A 20,146-nucleotide genomic window follows, 5' to 3' on the forward strand; every position below is an offset into this window, starting at 1 on the left:
ACACATTCTCACACTGTAATCTCTCAAATACACTCTCACACACACACACATGCGCACGTGCGCACACACACACACATCTCATCAATGAAAAGCTTGAATCTCCTTAAGTGTCAAACTGTGCCAAAAAACACATACCCTTTGAACTGGTTAGGGAAGTATTGTAACTTTGTGGTTTCAGGTTTAGGGTTACTTAGGTATGGAGTGAAACAGAAGTATGAGTGTGATATTTGATCTGAAGTCCTGGGGTCTTTCACCTCTCTATCCTAAACAACTCCCTGATTAGCACCACTTCACTTCAGAAAGAAATTCATCATGTAAAGGGCTTTGAGACATTTTGATACTGTAACCTACTGCGCAAATCCGAGTTTGGATTAAAGATATTAGTTTAGTTGTTTGAAGCAGCAGATGCTTCAGCAGGCTCTCTGTAATAACAGGCCTGCCCCATTTAATTTCCACACCACCCACAGCTATGGCTCAGCAATGAAAAGGCGTTTCCTGGACTCCCTGCTGCAGTGGGCAGAGGACACAGCATTAAGCCAGATGTAACAGGAGAGGGACTTCTTTAAAAAAAAAGTGACATGCCACTATAGCAACAGGCACTATGTAAACACAAGCTGTTGTAATGATCTGGAACGCACTGCCTGAAAGGGATTGGAGGGGAGATTGGAGTAACTTTGGAAGGGAGTTGGATAAAGAAACAAAAAGCTGCCCTGTGTGTGATCCAGGGAATGTCTGCTCCTCAATCCGTAATGATTAATCCAAGGGACTGGACCATCCGATGAATCAGATTTTGTCAACCAGTGTTTAGTTTCAATATTGAGATAGATAATGATGGCATGGGTGGGGATCATTAGCTCAGTTGTTGGACGGCTGGTCTCTGATGCAGAATAATATGGGCGGCACGGTGGCTCAGCAGTTAGCACTGCTGCCTCACAGCGCCAGAGACCTGGGTTTGATTCCACTCTCGGGCCACTGTCTGTGTGGGGTTTGCACATTCTCCCTGTGTCTGCGTGGGTTTCCTCCAGGTGCGCCCACAGTCCAAAGATGTGCAGGCTAGGTGGATTGGCCATGCTAAATTGCCCATAGTGTTCAGGGATGTGTAGATTAGGTCGGTTATAGGAGGACGGGGCTGGGTGGGATGCTCTGAGGGTCGGTGTGGACTTGTTGGGCCAAAAGGCCTGTTTCCACACTGTAGGGATTCTATGAACACCAGCAACGTGGGTTCAATTCCCACACCAGCTGGGGTCACCCTGAAGGTCCCTCCTTTTCAATCTCTCTCCTCACCTGAGGCATGGTGACTCTCAGGTAAAACCACCACCAGTCATCTCCCTCTCTCTCACGAGAGAGCAGCCCTATGGCTCCCCATACAGAGATCATGCTATTTATCTACTCTTGCTGACTTCAGAGCCACTGATGAGTTATTCAACGATGAAAGGATTTACCTTTATATGGAGCATCAAGTTCACTCAGATGTTCAAACGATTATGGTTGATCCTCTATCTCATGTGCATATACCCCCTCTCCCCACAACACCCCTTGACAGCTTCAGTGTCTAGGATACTATCTATTTCTGTCTTAAACATACTCAGGTCTTCCACAGTCTTCACAACCTCAGGATGCTCCCCAAGTTGTTTTACAGCAAAAGTCAAATACAGACAGTGCTGTAACGTAAGGACAGAGGCAGCTAATCTGGGCACAGCGAGATCTCAAAAGATAAAAACACGACGGTGATCAGATTGTCTGTTTCTGTGATGCTTAAGTGGGGGATACATATCAGCCAGGATTCCCAGGATAACTCCCCTAATCCTCTCTGATATAGTGCCTCGGGGATCTTTTATCAACTTGAGTGGGTATGTGGGGGTCCTAGATTGAGGTCTCAGCGTCTAAGCTAGGGCAGCATTTTCTCAGTACTGCAGCGAAGCGTCAGCTTGGATGATGTACCGAAGTCTCCAGTGTGGGACCAATTTTTGAATAAAAAGGACCACGCCCACTGAACTGTGCCTGATGTCAACACTTCACACACAAACAAAATCCCCGATCTACCTGAGCAGCGAGTAGGTGGGAGCCCAAAGTAATGCTCCATCAAAGAGAGAAACAGCTGATCTAAATATGATGAAAACATACGTCATTCAAGGCCATTTTATTCAACCTTATGCAGTCAAATCTCACAGGAAAGGACCACGATTTTCCAATTTAGTATGGGGAAGTGCTTCACTTTCCTGTGCTAAAAGTCATTGGATGGGTTCCCAACAATTTCTTTACTGCGTGGAATGGATAAATGTGCATGGCTTACTGCTTCACAAATTTGAAGAAGTGTGAATCTTTGAATCTGTGCTTGTATCCTAATCCCTCCATGGCCTCCGTCCTCCCTAACTCTGTGACATCCTCCAGCCATTCCAAGCCTCTGAGGTCCCTGAATTTCTCCAATTCTAACCTCTCGGCCATATCCTGTTTCCTTGACACAGAATTAGCTGCTGTACTTTTAGCTGCTTAGGCTCCAGGCTCCAGATTTCCCTGTTTTCCTTGCTAGGCCCTAGGCTCTGGAATTCCCTCTATTTATCTGCCTAGGTCCCAAGATCTGGAATTCCCTCCTTCTGTTTGGCTAGGCCCCAAACTCTAGAATTTGTCCTTTCATCTGCCTAAGCCTCAGGCTCAGGAATTCCCTCCTTTCGGGTGCCTAGGCCCAAGTTCCAGAATTCCTCCCTCTTCTTTTTCCACCTCCTGTAAAACCCACCTTCAGGCCCACCTACAGCTTGACAAAGTTTTTGATCGTCCGTCTCAATGTCTCCTTATGAGGTTGGATATCAAATTCTACTTGAGTACGTTTCCACGGTCTACCTTGCAATGTTTAATCTATTGAAAGGAGCTATGTTAAACACAAAGCTGAGGAAAACGCACTCATTACATGGGCAAACTGGTGGAGTATCAAGACGTGAATCTTTCCAACGCACTCCTGAGAGACAGGCGCTAGGAATGGGAGAGATTTCTGGCCCGTTGTATGATGGACAGAAATTGGAACCTCTACCCGTCACTATCCATAGCTCCAGGCCGCAACGTGCATGTAAAAGTGTACATCGTTACAGAAACACGGCCTCATCGTGGTGGGGGTGGATCAGCTGGCCAGAAGGCTGGAGTGGGCTTGGCTTGGTGCCAACAGCACAGGGTTCAATCTGTGCTCCGGCTGGGGGCGTTGGGCTGTTTTCAGAACCTGTCTCCCAGACCCTTCCCCCACTAAATATTGGTGGAGACCAAGGTGCGATGGAGCAGACCTGCCCGTGGGCCGAGAACTGGGGAGTTAATAAATGCAAGTTGTTTTTGAGATCTGGTTTACAAACCCCCTTCGCTTGGTACCTGGATTATCGCTTTGTGGGTTACTCTGGGGTATTCTGCTCCTGAGCGTTGACGGCAATCTCACAACTCCAGCTCGAGAAAATAAATCCTGAGAAACTAAAGAGACAAACCCACTCTTCGGATGTCCATTTCCACTTCTGTTAGCTCCATAATCGGAGAGGTTTAATCCTTAAACCTCTCTACCTTAGGAACATATGGCCGGGTGTTTAGTAACTGAGAGGGTGGACTGAGAGAGACAGAGGGAGAGGCAGCGTGAGGGAAGCCCTTTACCTGTGGTGGTCAAACTCAGCAGTCTCACAGGCCCATTCCCCTTGGAGTCACAATGAAATACAAACGGCTTTATTTTCTGTGCCAAATAAAAGCCGAAGGGACTGCGGATGCTGTAAATCAGCAACAAACTCAGTTCTGCAGAAGGGTCACCGGAGCTGAAACGTTAACTCTGATTTTTTTCTTCACAGGTGCTGCCAGAACTGCTATTATTTTCTGTTCTGTTTTCCTCCCAGACCGTTTTTACTTCGTTTAATATCAAAAGGTTTGGCTGCTCATAAATAAAATGTCAAACTTGCACTGAACTTTGGTGGGGCCACAGTTAGAGCGCTGTGCACAGGTTGCGTCTCCGTCTTGCAAAATGGCCACAGGGAAGACTGGGGAAAGTTTACAATGAGATTGACGAGGATGTTAACCAGAGCTGAGATTGACCAGAAAAGACCCAACTGGCTCTGCGTTTTTTTCTTGATGAAAGATTGAGAGATTGAGATTGAGGTCTTGGCAGCGTGGATGTGGAGAGGAGACAGGCCATGATTTTATTAAAATGTCAGAGCATACTCAAGGAGCTGAATTGTCTCCTTCTGTTCCTTGTTTGTATGTTTGTGCAGCCTGTCATTGTTCTTTTAAGATTTAGTCAGAAGTGAATAAGTAGATGTTTTCGCTGTGAGGCTGACCATAAGCTAGGTGCCATGTAGATGGGATAGGCATGAATTAATCCAATAGGGAATTCAGCAGCAACTCAGAAACAAAACAAAGCATAGAAATATCGGTGCAGGAGCAGGCCATCAGCCCTTCAAGCCTGCTCCACCATTCAATATGATCATGGTTGATCATCCAACTCAGTCCCCTGTTCCCACTTTCTCCCCACACCCTTTGATCCATTTAACCCTAAGAACTATATCTAACCTTTTCTTAAAAACATTCAATATTTTGGCTTTACCCGCTTCCTGTGTCAGAGAATTCCACAGGCTTACCACTCTGTGAATGAAGAAATTTCTTCTTATCTCAGTCCTGAGACTGTATCCTTAGACTGTGACCCCTAGTTTTGAACTCTCCAGCTGTCAGGAACATTCCTGCATTTACCCCGAATAGTCCTACTCGAAATTTATAGGTTTCTATAAGGTATCCTTCATTCTTCTGAACTCCAGTGAATATAGTCCTGAACGATCCAGTTTCTCTTCATACATCAATCCTACCATTCCATGAATCAGTCTGGGAAACGACTGCTGCACTCCCTCCATTGCTAGAACATCCTTCCTCAGATGAGGAGATCAGAACTGCACATAATACTTCAGGTCTCCATTTTATTACCAAGAGATTGGTTAGAATGTGAAACTCTCAACCACAAGAGGTCATTGAGGTGAGTGTATACGTGTATTAATGTGAAGCTAGCAAAATGGATGAGGGAGGACGGGATGGAAGACTGTGTGGATAAGGTGAGAGGAAGAGTGATGTGATGAGGTTTCTGTGGGGACTAACACCAATGTTGATAATTTGGGCTGAATGGCTTGCTTCTGTGCTGTACCTTCCATGCAAATGCTTAAGATTGAGGTAGACACTTAGCACTTCCTGTGTAACAAACAGACATTACCTTCGCCCGGGTGACTGTCTGGCTGGAGACCGGGGTGAGCGTCCTCTCTGGCTTATAGTTTGGACCATTAACCTGCTCGTGCAGCTGGTCCTACCCTGTGGAAAGAGAGAAGGTACAATCAATGGCAGCTCCAATGAACCAGTGAACTGCAGTGAACTCTGCCCTCTTCCAATTCTGGCCCCTAGCATCTCCTACATTCCCCTGCCCACCACTGGTGGCTATACTTTCAGAATGAACAGCATCAAGTTCCTCGGGGTGATGATAACCAACAACCCGTCCTGGATTTCCCACATATTTGGGACAGTCATATACACGGGGGGAGGTGATGGCCCAGTGGTATTATCATTGGGCTGTCAATCCAGAAACCCAGATAACATTCTGGGGACACAGGTTCGAATCCTGCCAGGGCAGATGGTGGAATTTTAATTCAATAAATATCTGGAATTAAGGATCTAATGATGACCATGAATTCATTGTCGATTGTCAGGAAAAACCCACCTGGTTCATTAATGTCCTTTAGGGAGGGAAACTGCCATCCTTACCTGGTCTGGCCTACATGTGACTCCAGACCCACCGCAATGTGGTTGACTCTTAACTGCCCTCGGGGCAATTAGGGATGGGCAATAAATGCTGCTTTGCCAGCGATGCCCTCATCCCGTGAATGAATAAAGAAAGAAAAAAGTCAAGAAGGCACACAATGTCCTTTCTTCCTCAGGCGGCTCAGGAAATTTGGTATGTCCATAAGGACCCTCACCAACTTCTACAGATACACCACTGAAAGCAAACTGTCCAGGTGCATAACGGCCTGGTCTGGCAACTGCTCTGCCCAGGACTGTAAGAAACTACAGAAGGTGGTGAGCACAGCCCAGACCATCACAGAAGCCAACCTTCCATCCATGGACTCCATTTACATGGCTCGCTGCCACGGAAAGACAGCCAACATCATCAAAGACCCATCACACCCTGGTAGTGACCTCCTACAACCTCTTCCGTCAGGCAGAAGATACAGAAGCCTGAACACATGCACGAGCAGGTTCAGGAACAGCTTCTGCCCGGCCCTCTAGCATCAAATAATATAACCTGCAATGTAACCTGTATGCCTCTAAATCTTTTTGCTCTGTACATCCTTTGCTTGCTGTCATTTCCCTGTATCGCTCATAAACAAAACTTTTCACTGTATTTCGGTACATGTGACATTAAATCAATCACTTGAAAAATACCTTGATTGGCAGTAAAGTACTTTGAGAATCCCAGAAGCTATGAAGAAGGTCTAAACAACAAGAAGTGCAATGTCTTTCTAATGATTCATGATGCTCAATAAATGCTCAGCTACATAGAATCATAGAATCCTTCCTGTGTGGAAACAGGCCATCCAGCCCATCACATCCACACCAGCCTTCCAAAGAGTATCCCACCCAATCCCTGTAACCCTGCAGTTCCCATGGCTAATCCACCTATCCTGCACATCCCTGGATACTATGGACAATTTAACATGGCCAATCCACATAATTTACACATCTTTGGACTGTGAGAGGAAACCACAGCACCTGGAAGAAAACCCACGCAGACACAGGGCGAATGTGCAAACTCCACACGGACAGTTGCCCGAGGGTGGAATCAAACCCAGATCCCTGGTGCTGTAAGGCAGCAGTGCTAACCACTGAACCACCATGCTGTTACAGAGCACCAGGCAAAGAGCTGGAATGTGGGATTAGATTGCAGCCAGTCTGGAAACAAAGGACCAAGTGGGTAACTCAGAGATAGCAAGAACTGCAGATGCTGGAGTCTGAGACAACACAGTGTGGAGCTGGAGGAACACAGCAGGACAGGCAGCATCAGAGGAACAGGAAAGTTGACGTTTTGGGTTGGAACCGTTCTTCTGAAGAAGGGTCCCGACTAGAAACGTTAACTTTCCTGCCCCCCTGACGCTGCCTGGCCTGCTGTGTTCTTCCAGCTCCATACTGTGTTGTCACCGAGTGGGTAACTCATGCTTTCTACAAATTTGTAATTGGATCATGGTATTGCTTCACAAGCACATGTCACTCACATGAATGGAAAGGTGATGACAACCAGAAAATCGGGCATTGATTAAGTTCGAACCGAGGTTCTCTGCTTCAGAATAGCACCACAGAATCTTCAAAGCTCACCAGAGAGGGCAAGGTGGACCCTTATTCTGTACTGGCATGCAGAAGGTGACAGTGCTGCCCCAGGAGAGTTGGCCTTGACTTTTGTGCTGGAGTGTTTCTGGAGTGGGACTTGAACCAGGACCTTTCTGGCTTGGAGGCGAGTCTGGGCTACAACTGGCAAGGCTACAGTTGGGCCCATCCAGAAATATGCCTGCAATCAGCCCAATTAAAAACTCATTTAACGTCACACGATATCCATGCTTCCCTATAGAATGGATAGCAACTTGAAGCTCTGAATTGCTTTAATGTTGTTCAGGGATGGGAGGACTCACACAGTTAATGGTAGGGCCCTGGGGAGAGTTGTCAAACACATTGGGGTGCAGGTACATAGCTCCTTGGCAGTGCTTTCACAGGTAGACAGGTTGATGAAGAAGGTGTTTGGTCAGAGCTTTGAGTATGCAGTTGGGACATCATGTTACGGCTGTACAAGACATTGGTAAGGCCACATTTGGAGTACTGCATGCAGTTCTGGTCACCCTGCTATGGGACGGATGTATTTAAACTGGAAAAGGTGCAAAAAAGATTGACAAGGATGTTACTGAGCCCGGAGGATTTGAGTTATAAGGAGAGGCCGGACAGGCTGGGACTTCTTTCCTGGAGCGTGGAGGCTGAGGGGGTGACCTTATTGGGCTTTATAAAATCATGAGGGGGCATAGATAAGGTGAATAGCCCAGGTCTTTTCCCCAGGCTCGAGGAGCCCAAAACTAGAGGGCATAGGCTTAAGGTGAGAAGGGAAAGATTTAAAAGACACCTGGGGGGGCAACTTTTTCACACAGAAAGTGATGGTTGTAAGGAATGAACTGCCGGAGTTATAGAGTCATAGAGAACGGAAACAGACCCTTTTGTCCAACCAGTCCATGCCGAACATAGTCCCAAATTAAACTAGTCCCACCTGCCTGCTCCTGGCCCATAATCCCTCCAAGTCTTTCCCATTCATGTACTTTTCTAATTGTCTTTTAAATTTTGATTCTCAGTAAATTGATTCCACACGGGAACCACTCTCTGTGTAAAAAAATTTGCTCCTCATGTCTTTTTTAAAATTTCTCTCCTCTCACTTTAAAACATGCCCCCTGGTCTTGAAATCCCACACCCTAGGAAAAAGGCACCTACCATTAACCCTAACTATATTCCTCATCATTTTATAAACCTCTATAAGGTCATCTCTCAACCGCCTATGCTCCAGTGAAAAATGTCCCAGCCTATCCAGCCTTTTCTTATAACCTAAACCTTCCATACCTGGCATCATTCTGGTAAATCTCTTCTGAACCTTCTCTAGCTTGGACAGGTACATGGATAGGAAAGGTTTAGAGGGATATGGGCCAAATGCGGCCAAATTTGATGAGTTGAGTTTAGCAAACCTGGTCTGAATGGACACGTTGGGCCGAAGGGCCTGTTTCCGTACTGTATGACTCGATGGTTCTGTGATTATTGAACTCGGCAGTCTTTCCTATTAGTTGCACATATTAAAAATGGAAACAGTTTCTCACTGAATGACAGAATAATGTATAATGTTCAGTGTGAGAGACATGCTACTCTGTGTTTTCCCCCTCTCCCCAGGATTCCTTGTTCTTAATATCACACTTACGTTGGCTGCAGATCAGGATGAATTGGATGTGGGGATAAGGGAAGGATGTGACACTAAATGGATAGCTCCTTCTAAGAGCTGGCACAGGCACGAAGGACCAAATGGCGTTTTTGTGGACTGAATGGTTTTATGAATTTGGCATGGGGATGCTGGTGGGGGAATGGAGGTGCTTGCAGGATAACCTAAGGGCCATAAGGAAATCTGTGCCATTACAAGGAATCTGGTTGTAGACAGCTTTTGGCTCAAATTCCTCATTCTGTCCATGAGTCAGACTTTGTTGGGCCTTAACATGTTTGACTGATTGATTATCCAGACCTCAAAGGCATTTCTTTTTGGTTTTGTATTTTTCTTCAGGACAATTTTGTTGGACTGGAGCTCTTCACTCATTCTGCATTAGATTTTGTAGACCAAACAGGAACTTGAGTGGATTCATAAAACATAACCACATACTCACCAGAACTATGTAAACAGACCATTTCCCTTGGTTTTGAACTGAACAGATTTTTCTGTCTTGTCCTTTTCATCATATTAATAGGAAACCTCAACATGGAGAATTCGCTGCAGAAGCATTTTTACCCACAGTTTCTTCTTACAGATTTTGAAAATGCATTGAGGAAAAAAATTTGTTGCCCAAATTGACCATTGAGTTCACTTAAATGATTCAATGCTCAATTCATGAGAATTGACCTGAACACAATAGGGTAGAAGGGAAAGGAAGGCAAAACCTAAGAAAAAGGATAAAAACTGTCCCTTAGCAGCACGTAACTTGAATATTGCTTGAATATTGTCTACTATTTACAAGGCACAAGTCAGGAGTGTGATGGAATACTCCCCACTTGCCTGACTGAATGCAGCTCCAACAACACTCAAAAAGCTCAACACCATCCAGGACAAAGCATCTCACTTGATTAGCACCACATCCACAAGCATTCACTCCCTCTACCACCAATGCTCAGTTAGCAGCAGGGTGTACTATTAACACGGTGCACTGCAAAAATTCAACAAAAATCCTTCCAAACTCACAACTACTTCCATCTAGAAGGACAAGGGCAGCAGATACATGGAAACACCAGCATCATCAAGTTCCCCTCCAAGCCACTCACCATCCTGACGTGGAAATATATCACTGTTCTTTCCGTGTCACTGGATCAAAATCCTGGAATTTTCTCCCCAAGGTCTACCTACAGCACGTGGACTGTAGCTCACCACCTCCTCCTCAAGGACAACTAGGATTGGGCAAGAAATGCTGGCCAGCTAGCGATGCCCAGATCCCAAGCGAAAACAGAGAAATAGGTACATGATACTGAAGACTGTCATCCGGCACTCATCCAGACAATTGCAAAAATGCCAAATTTCTAACAATCACAATTTATGCCACGGTAGGAAAAGGGTACTGATTGTCTGGCAAATCAAATCTGATTAGTTGACAATACATCGTCCAATTAGAATTGACTTGTCAACCGATCAATACCATTTTCTCTTATATTGTAAATTGTTGTGATTGTTTGAAATTTGTCATTCTTGGACGTGGTTCTGATGATTGCAATGCGAAAAGCTTCAGCAACATGTCACTCTTTTCAGGGACAGATTGAAACCCTAACATCTCACAAGTCTGAGAGTCGCAGGAAGTGACCTTGAGATGTCAACTGCCAATGGATGGTGGCAAGAAATTGAAAAAAAAAATCATTGACTAATTCATTGGCTCTGACATCTAGTCACATTCTCACAACCCCAATTTTGATACACGCACCATGTGCAGGCAGCTCATATATTTTCCCTCCAATCACCCACGGACAAACTGTAAAATGGTTCCACTTACCAGTGGGTTGGCCACCATGATAGTATAATTCCCATCATCATCCAGTGTGGCAGCGTCAGTATGGAGGGTACAAATTCCATCAGCCTCTCGACCAATCTGGTAATGCTCACTGCGCTTGGAAATTTGTTTGCCGTCTTTGAACCAGTAGACCTGTCGGTGGATGGGGCGTTGTGTGGAAGAAAGAGGAGTAATTAACCAGGGCTGGGAGGCCAAGCACAGTTCCCTCTGTCTGTGTAATCCATGCAGACAGAAGGGGTGGAGGTGGGTTTGTGTTTTCTCCAGGATCAGAATGACCACACCAGATTGCTGCACACACAAACTCCCCACTAATAAACAATTCGATTGTAAAGACAGCAATCAAACAAAACAATTCATCAAACCCACATGAGCTGTGGCAGTTCAATGATGTAGTTCACCACCATTTCCGAGGCGATTAGGGAATCATAGAATCCCTACAGCGCAGAAGGACACCATTTGGCCCATCGAGTCTGCACTGACTCTTCGAAGAGCATTCCACCCAGATTGCAGCCCCCTACCCTATCCTCATATCTTTGCATCTCCCATAGTTAACCCACCTAGCCTACACATCCTGAGGCAATTTAGCATGGCCAATCCTCCTAACCTGTACATCTTTGGACTGTGGGAGGAAACCGGAACACCCAGAGGAAACCCACGGAGACACAGGAAGAATGTGCAAACTCCACACAGACAGTCACCTGAGGCTGGAGTTGCACCCCTCTCCTGGTGCTATAAAGATTGTTACAAATTGCATTGAAATGCATAAAATTCTGAAAGGGCCAGCCAAATTGCATGCAGGAATGATGTTTCCTTGCTCTGGGTTGGCAGGATACCATCACAAGGGGTCAAGGTCTTAGGGTATGTGGTAGGTCATTTTGGAGTGGGAAGCCAAAAAATGTCTTCACTTAGTGAAGTGAGTCTGTGGAAGTCTCTACCACAAAACACTGTGGATGCAAAGTCACTGAATATATTCAGGAAACAGGAAGGTTTCTAGAGGCTAAACCCTTTAAGAGGGTTGCAATATGCTGTTGTGATAGAGGATCAGCCATGATTACGTTGAATAGTGGAGCAGGCTCAATGAGCTGAATAGCCTATGTTTGCACCAATTTTCTATGCTTCTATATTTCTGCATAGTTGAAAATTTCTTCATTCAGCGAGTGAACCTGTGCAATTCACAATGAAAGAAAGTGGTTGAGACCAAAACATTGTCATTTCAAGAAGGAGGTGGATATGGCTCTTGTGGCTAAAGCCATCAAGGTTTATGGGGGGTGGGGGGGGCGGGTTTGCGGGATTAGGGTATTTAGCTTGGTGAACAGCCATGATCCTACTGAATGGTGGTGAAGGTTCAAGGGGCTGAATAGCCTACTCCTGCTCCTATCTTCTATGTTTCTGCATTCTACAAAAGGAGAATTTATAGAGTTATGGAGGGAGAACTGAATTAATCCGACAACTCTATCAAAATGTTTTGGCTTCAGTGACACTTCTTCAGAACTCAGGACCCTATCAAAGACCCTGCAGAGGCACAATGGGCTAAATGGTCTCCTTGACCGCTGCAAGGTTCCGCTTTTGCAGCCCGTACCTTTGGCAGGGGATCTCCGACTACTTTGCAAGTAAACGTTACTGGTGTCCCCTCGAACAGCTTGACATGTTTCAGCTTCCTCTCGAAGAGTGGGGCAGTGCCATGATCAGGCAGCTCATCGTGCTGGACCTCATCGTCAGATTCGTCCACTGGTGACCGCTCCAGGCGAAACTCAATCTCGTTGATCAACCTTTGTTCAAAGCTGGACACCTTGTATTCCTTAGGAAGAAAGAATCAAACTGTCAGCATTGTGAAAGGTGGAGGCCGAGTACAGAGATCCAGTGAGCATCTCAGACTGACATTGTTCCAGCTTCCTACACCGTGTGACTTCTCCAGAGAAGAGACAAAGCTGATGGGAAGACCTTTTGAAACTTTCTCAATAAATTACATATGAAGGATTTGAGAGAATTCAAAAGAAGGAGCCTTAAGATCATGATAACACTTAGAGTAGGAAGTTCAGGGAAAAAAAAACCTTTTAGTCCAGACAGTGGGTCGAGTGTGAATGAGAAGGATATAATTGAGGTCAATCCACTTGCCTGGATGAGTGCAGCTCCAACAACACTTAAGAAGCTTGACACAATACAGGACAAACCAGCCCACTTGATTGGCACAACATCCACAAGCATCCATTCCTATCACCGATGATGCTCAGTAGCAGTGGTGTGTACTACTTACAAGATGCACTGCAGAAATTCACTACAGATCTCAACAGCACCTTCCAAATCCACAATCATCTAGAAGGACAAGGGTGGCAGATACATGGGAACACCACCACCTTCAAGCTCTCCTCCAAGCCACTCGCCATCCTGACTTGGAACTACATCACCATTCCTTCACTGTCACTGGGTCAAAATCCTGGAATTTCCTCCCTAATGTGATTGAGGGTGAACCTACAACACATGGACTGCAGTGTTTCAAGAAGGCGACTCACCACCACCTTCTCACCACTGGGTACCCTGCAAAGCTGCATACTCTGCCCCTTACTATACTCCTTATACACTCACGACTTTGTGGCTAAGTCCAGCTCTAACTCCATGTACAATTTTGCTGATGACTCCACTGTAGTGGTTCGGATCTGAAATAATGACAAGACAGAATACAGGAAATAGACAGCTAAACGGCACGGTGTAAATACAACAACAGGAGCTAGTCATCAACTACAGGAATCAGAGTGGAGGACACACCTCTGTCTGTATCAATAGTGCTGAGGTGGAGGTGGTCGAGAGCTTCAAGTTCCTGGGAATAAATATCACCAACAATCTGTCCTGGTCTATCCACATTAACACCTACTGTCAAGAAAGCACACCATCGCCTTTACTTCCTCAGGAGGCTAAGGAAATTCTGCATGTTCACAAGGACTCTTAGTAATTTTTATACATGCGCAATAGAAAGCATTCTATCTGGATGCATTGCAACTTGGCATGACAACTGCTCTGCCCAAGACTACTAGAAATTACAGAGAGTTGTGAAGGTAGCCCATTCTGTCATGAAAACCAGCCTTCCTTTCATTGACTCCATCTAAACTTCCTGTTGCTTTGGCCAAGTAGCCAACATTGAAGACCCCTCCCACCCCAGTTACACTCTCTCCCACCCTTTTCCATCAGGCCGAAGATACACAAGTTTGAAAACACGAACCAACAGATTCAAAACCAGCTTCTTCCCCGCTGTTATCAGGCTTATGATTGGACCTCTCATATATTAGAGTTGATCTTTCTCTGCACCTTCTCTGTAGTTGTAACACTATATTCTGCATTCTGTTCATTACTTATGTAAGGTTATGATTTGCATGGATAGCACGCGAAACAATACTTTTCACTGTATCTCTGTACTTGTGACAATAATAAATCAAATTAAATCAAATTGAGGGCAACTAGGAATGGGCCAGCAATGCCCCCAACCTATGAGTGAATAACTAAGGCAATAATTCATTCACAAATGTATGTATGTACAGCTTGTAAATCAAAAGTACAGATACTGCAGGATGTCACAGCAATAAGAAAGCAATTACTATGGTTACTGGAGACATGAAATAAAATAATTACAAACAAAAATGTCAAAGGAGAGAGAGAAACAGTCAATATTTCGAGCTAATTGGCCTTTTCTGAATTAAAATCAATTGACGTTGAATCTGTTTCTCTCTCCACAGAGACCTGCTGAGTTTCACCAGCACTTTCTGTTTTCATTACATGGTAATTTGATTTTAAAAAAGCAGGAGTGTGCTGCAGACCACCAACTTCGCAGTTCATGGTTCAGCCTGAAGTACAAACAATTTACTTTAACACCACAGATATTTCACATCAATTCCTCCTGAGAAAAGTTGCTGAGCCATTCAAGTAAACGAAAGGAGAAACAAATTAAATAAAATACTGCATTTTGGAATGGAAAGAGCTTAACCTGGCGAACACATTAGCTTGATCAGTGTCAAAAACCTTTTACATAGTTCCTCATTCAGAATAAAAGCCAAGTACTGCTGATGCTGGGGATCTGAAACTGTTTTGTTAACTCCACTCCATGTTTAAGTGAAAACAGCCCAGTCCAATTCCCAAATTAAAAAAAAATTGGTAAAATGTTCCAGCTAATGTGAGGCAATTCATTCCTGCTGTTCGATTGTGCTTCCCCCACCTCTCTGCCCTATTCCACTAAAATAAAACAACAGCAGAACAGGAAAGAATCTGATATCTTAATTCTAATTGAGATATAAATGATTTCCCCTAAAGAATGTATTTCTTGTTCTGCTGCAGACCTACCTTCTTGGTATTGACATTGGGAAATGTTGGGATGCAAAACTACATGGTTAAACTTCGCTGACTGTTTCAGGGGTTTCTGAAGCACATGATCGAATCAGTTTTGCTCCCTCATTAGAGACGCTTTCTTAAGCGAAACAGAATTCAAGAGAGAGAATTGTGTTGCTCTCCACAAAAGGGTAACTACCTGGACCACAGGGTCGTCCTCCGTTTCCTGAAAATTGAATACAGTGGCGGCATTGTCCGCTCCCAGGAGCCTGCGGGCCATCTTTTCCTCATAGGTTAATCTCTGCGGCGGTGGGAATGAAGGAAAGAAAGGATAAATCAGTCACATCTGTCAGTCACAGATCTTGCACGGTCAGCAAGTGAGCAAATACCAGAATGTTTCCAGATTAGGAAATGGCTGCAAAAGCACAAAGACGGGGAAAGATGGGATTGCTTCTGTATAGTTGCTCCCACAAACCCCTGGGACCCCCTAGAGCTGCTTTGTGGCATATCTTCTGAAGGACATCACTGCTATAATGCAGGAAATATGGCAACCACTTTGTGCGTAGCAAGCTCCCACGGAACTGCAACTAATTCTCTTTCAGTGGACACTTGGGTCGGTTATCGATGGATGGGAAATTTTTTTTGAATTGATTTAGATTTTTACATTCCTTTTCAACATTGACAAACTCAGTATCTAACTTATTCAACTGTCCTTTAGGAAGAATGGCGAGGGATCTCATAGAAACCCATAAAGTTCTAACAGGACTAGACAGGGTAAACTCAGGAGGGATATTCCTGATGACCGAAATGTCCAGAACCAGGGGTAAGAGTTCAAGGAAATGGGGTAAACAATTCCGGACTGAGATGAGGAGAAATTTCTTCACTCAGAGAGTGGTGAACCTGTGGAATTATCTGCCACGGGAAACTGTTGAAGCCAAAACATTGACGCTTTTCAAGAAAGACGTGAATACAGTTCTTAGAGCCGAAGGGATCAAAGGGTATGGGGAGAAAACGGGGCAGGGTACTGAGTTGGAATGATCAACCACAATCATGTTGAAGGGTGGAGCAGATTCGAAATGGCCTGCTCCTGCTCCTAGTTTCTATGTCACATTGAAAAGTAAATGAAATTCTTAATTTCCAAGGAACATCAGAGACTGTGGAGATTTTTAAAAAATTGTTCGCGGGATGTTGGCTGGGTCACCATTTATCACACATCCCAAATTGCCCTGGAAAAAGTGGTGATGAGCTGCCTTTTTGAGCTTCTGCATCAACTACATTTCTTTTTAGCAGAAGTCAGTAAAAAACGTATTTGAATAAAATACTCAAAGAAAAAGGTTACCTATTGTAGGACTCAAAAAACACTGGGTTTAAGAGTCCCATTATCTACCAATAGGAGTTAGTTAACTGGGCAGTTGGCTTATGATGCAGAGTAACGCTAACGGCGTGAGTTTGATCCCTGTACTGGCTGAGGTCACCAGGAAGGACTCTCCTTCTCAACCTCTCCCCTTGACTGATGGGTGGTGACCCTCAGGTTAAACCACTACCGGTTATCTCTCTCTAATGACTGAGCAGCCCTGTGGTCTGGTAGGACAATAGCAACCACATTTTATCGACTAACATAATATGAGTTGTGTCTGGCTTTTCGCAGTTCTGTGAGGGGAAGAGTTGTTCCCCTCTGTAGTTAGATTTATTCAAAGCTCTGAGTGAATTTTCAGTCCCAGAGTGGAATGAGTTCTGGCCTTCAGAGAGGTTTACTAAATTGAAACATGGGATGAGCAGGCTGTCTATGATGAAAGGATTGGCAGGTAGGGCTGGGCTCGTTTCCACTGGAATTTAGAAGAGTGAGGGGTGAGTTGATGGAAGTGCATAGAGGTGACGTGGTGGCTCAGTGGTTAGCACTGCTACCTCACAGTGCTAGAGACCTGGGTTCAATTCCAACCTCAGGTGACTGTCTGTGCAGAGTTTGCATGTTCTCCCAGTGTCTGTGTGGGTTTCTTCTGGGTGCTCTGGCTTCCTCCCAAAGTGCAGGTTAGGTGGATTGCCCATAGGATCCAGGGCTGTGTAGATTAGGAGGATTAGCTTTGGGGAATGCAGTGTTATAAGGTGGTGGGGTGGGACTGAGTGCAATTCTCTGTAGAGGGTTAATTTTGACTGTATAGCCTCCTTCCATGCTGTAGGGATTCAAGGTATAAGATGCTGAATGGCCTGGACAAGGAAAGGATGTGAGTTGAGTCCAGAACCTTTCTCTTTAAATTTTCATTCATGGATGGGGCATGCATTTACTGCCCAGAGGGCAGTTGACAGTCAACCACTACAGGCCACACCAGGTAAGGATGACAAAATTCCTTCCCTAAAGGACATTAGTAAGCCAGATGGATTTTTCCCAACAAATACAACGGTTTCACGCTCACCATTAAATTCATAAATCCAGACTTTTCCGTTTAAATTCTATGTGGTGGGATTTGAACTTGGACCCCCAGAATATTAGCTGCACCTCAAATTAATAACGCCATTGGGCCATCAACTGCAGAAGGCTGTTGCTTCAAAATTAGAGTTAATTTTTTCAGGGTAAGATAAGGATTCTTTTTCTCTCAGAGAGTTTTGTGACTTTAGAACTTTCTAGCTTTAGAAAGCATAATTGAATATTTTTAGGACAGAGATGGATAAATTCCTGTTAAGCAGGGGAATCCAGCATAATTGGGGATAGGTGGAAAGCTGGAATTCAGAACAAACAGGTCAGCCATTATGTTACAGAATGGCACAGCAGTCTTGAGGGGCAGTCTTGGAGCTGGCACTGAGCTGATCCCAAATCTCTTTATTTACGTGGCCAAGCCAGCTCGGCCTTTCAGATGTGGAGGTGGAGATGCGTTTTGTATTGAAGAGAACATAAGGAAATTTTAAAAAATGGAGTGGCTCATGGCTTTTCACAAATAAAAATGTTGTGTTTCCACCAGTGAGTAGTCAAAAATGATTCCAGAAACAATGCGTTCACAAAAATAAAACAAAGAGTTGTTGGGGCTGGAAATCCGAAACAAAAACAGAAACTGCTGGAGAAACACAGCAGGGTCTGACAGCATCTGTGGATGAGAGACAGTTAAAGTTTCGAGTCTGATATGGTCCTTCTTCAGCTGGAGTTCTGTTGAAAGGACATACTAGACACAAAACATTGACTTTGCTTCTCTGTCCACTGATGCTGCCAGACCTGCTGAGTTTCTCTAGCACTTTCTGTTTTTCTTACAACGGGTCACAAGTTAGGCCAGAATAAAGAAGGCTTTTGGGCTATTTAACTGCATTGATTCCAAAACAGCACAGTTCTGGAGAATTGCCTCAGGCATGTCAGGTTATGAGGGGTATGGACAGGCTGGATTGACAACAGGGTTCCCCTTAGTCGAAGGGTCAGGAATGAAGGGGCTTCATTTTAAAGTGAAAGGCAGCAGGTTTTGACGGGATTTGAGGAAAGGGTTTTACATCCAGAGGCTGGTGGAAATCTGGAATGTGCTGCCCGGGATAGTAGTTGCGGTGGGAAACCTCACAACTTTCAAAAAGTACTTGGATGAGCACATGAGGTGCCATAGCATTCAAGGCCATGGGCCTAGTGCGGGAAAGTGGGGCTTGTGGATATAATGGTACATTTCTGGCAGTATAGACTGGTTGGGCTGAAGGGCTTCTGCATGGTTTTAGGAAAGAGATGGATAAATTCTTGTTAGGCAGTGGAATTGAGCAGTATTGAGGATAGGTGGGAAGGTGGAATTCAGAACAAACAGATTCTAAGCGAGTTTAGCAAGGCTAAATGAAATGTATTTTAATCCAAGGTGCCTGAGGAGTAGAATCCTCTCTCAGCAACGTGTGACTTGGGAACGTTCTACCTCAGAAAGTAGTGCAAGGTGGGGTCACTGAGTATTTTTAAAGCAGGGGTAAAAAGTTTCTTGTTAGGTGTTGGGGAGGGGTCAAGGGTTATTGAGGGGATAGATGGTAAAGTGGAATTTGAAATATGATCTTTTTGAAAGGCAGGGTAGGCTGGAGGGGCCGAACGGTCTACTGCTGGTCCTATTTTATATAATGCCATGGTGCCTACTCAACACTGCAATCCCTTGAGGTTTGGAGATTGAAGGTGAAGCTGTTGAACTGACACTAACGTGGAATACCGTTTGGAAAGTTCAGCATTTTGTTCTTAATCCATGGTCCTACCTGGCCATTGCTCAAACGGTCATCCTTAAAACGGAGCTTCCTTTCCAGATCCTGAATGACCGCGTCCTTTGTTCCCTGAATTTCCTCATCTGTTGCCAGGCGAGGGGTCCGGTTATTTTTCTTTAGACTCTGCGGGGTTCTGCAGGACACAGAAAGGTTCCATTTTCATCAGAGGAGATGGACAATCTCAACTTCCTTTCTTTGACACTTTAGCCTGGAACTTCAGGGAGTTGGGCCTAACTTCAGAGGCCTTTATAAATGGAGGAATCTGACAGATCCCAGTCTTGTCATCAGGGGGAAGGGAGTAGGCTAGGAATCAGTAGGGCCATTGGAAATTATTGCTGAGTTCAAACAGAGCTCATTTCACTGTTCCAAGTGCTTAACTTGTAGTGTGTGAGCCACAAATGCACAAAGAATATTTGTGAAGGGTAGATAAGTTCCAATTATGGGCCATCGTCTGAAGGAATTTAAACTCTTAGCCCTATGAAAGTGGGAAAGAGGATTTGCAGTTTTCAGTTTGAGTGGAAAAAGCAGCTACCTCCTGCTGGAGTATGCTGATTGACCGGCCATCTGGTATAGCTTAGAAAAAAAAACTAGCCATCTGTTCATGCTGTTTCTATTGGCTCTGGTGTTAACATTTCCTGAAGGTTGTCAATATCACTGAGCCCATTATGAATGCTTGGCTGGGTCTCAAAATATCAAAAACAACTCCTATCTCATCAAGTGGCTGAGTTGATATGAGATAGTAGGAACTGCAGATGCTGGAGAATCCGAGACAACAAGGTGCAGAGCTGGATGAACACAGCAGGCCAAGCAGCATCATAGGAGCA

General features: G+C 44.8%; 1 protein-coding gene across 1 annotated transcript in view; it reads right to left on the reverse strand.

Moving 5' to 3' along the window:
- Positions 1 to 20,146, reverse strand: part of palld (palladin, cytoskeletal associated protein) — a 76,409-nt gene that overhangs the window by 24,793 nt on the left and 31,470 nt on the right. The window contains exons 3-7 of the mRNA XM_048595022.1: positions 19,317 to 19,455; positions 15,328 to 15,429; positions 12,397 to 12,615; positions 10,800 to 10,949; positions 5,210 to 5,304 (exon numbers count right to left, since the gene is read on the reverse strand). Of these exons, the coding sequence (XP_048450979.1) occupies positions 5,210 to 5,304; positions 10,800 to 10,949; positions 12,397 to 12,615; positions 15,328 to 15,429; positions 19,317 to 19,455 (705 nt within the window). The remainder of the gene's footprint in view (positions 1 to 5,209; positions 5,305 to 10,799; positions 10,950 to 12,396; positions 12,616 to 15,327; positions 15,430 to 19,316; positions 19,456 to 20,146) is intronic.

This window comes from Rhincodon typus, chromosome 3, assembly GCF_021869965.1.
Source record: "Rhincodon typus isolate 14 chromosome 3, sRhiTyp1.1, whole genome shotgun sequence".
NCBI lineage: Eukaryota > Metazoa > Chordata > Chondrichthyes > Orectolobiformes > Rhincodontidae > Rhincodon > Rhincodon typus.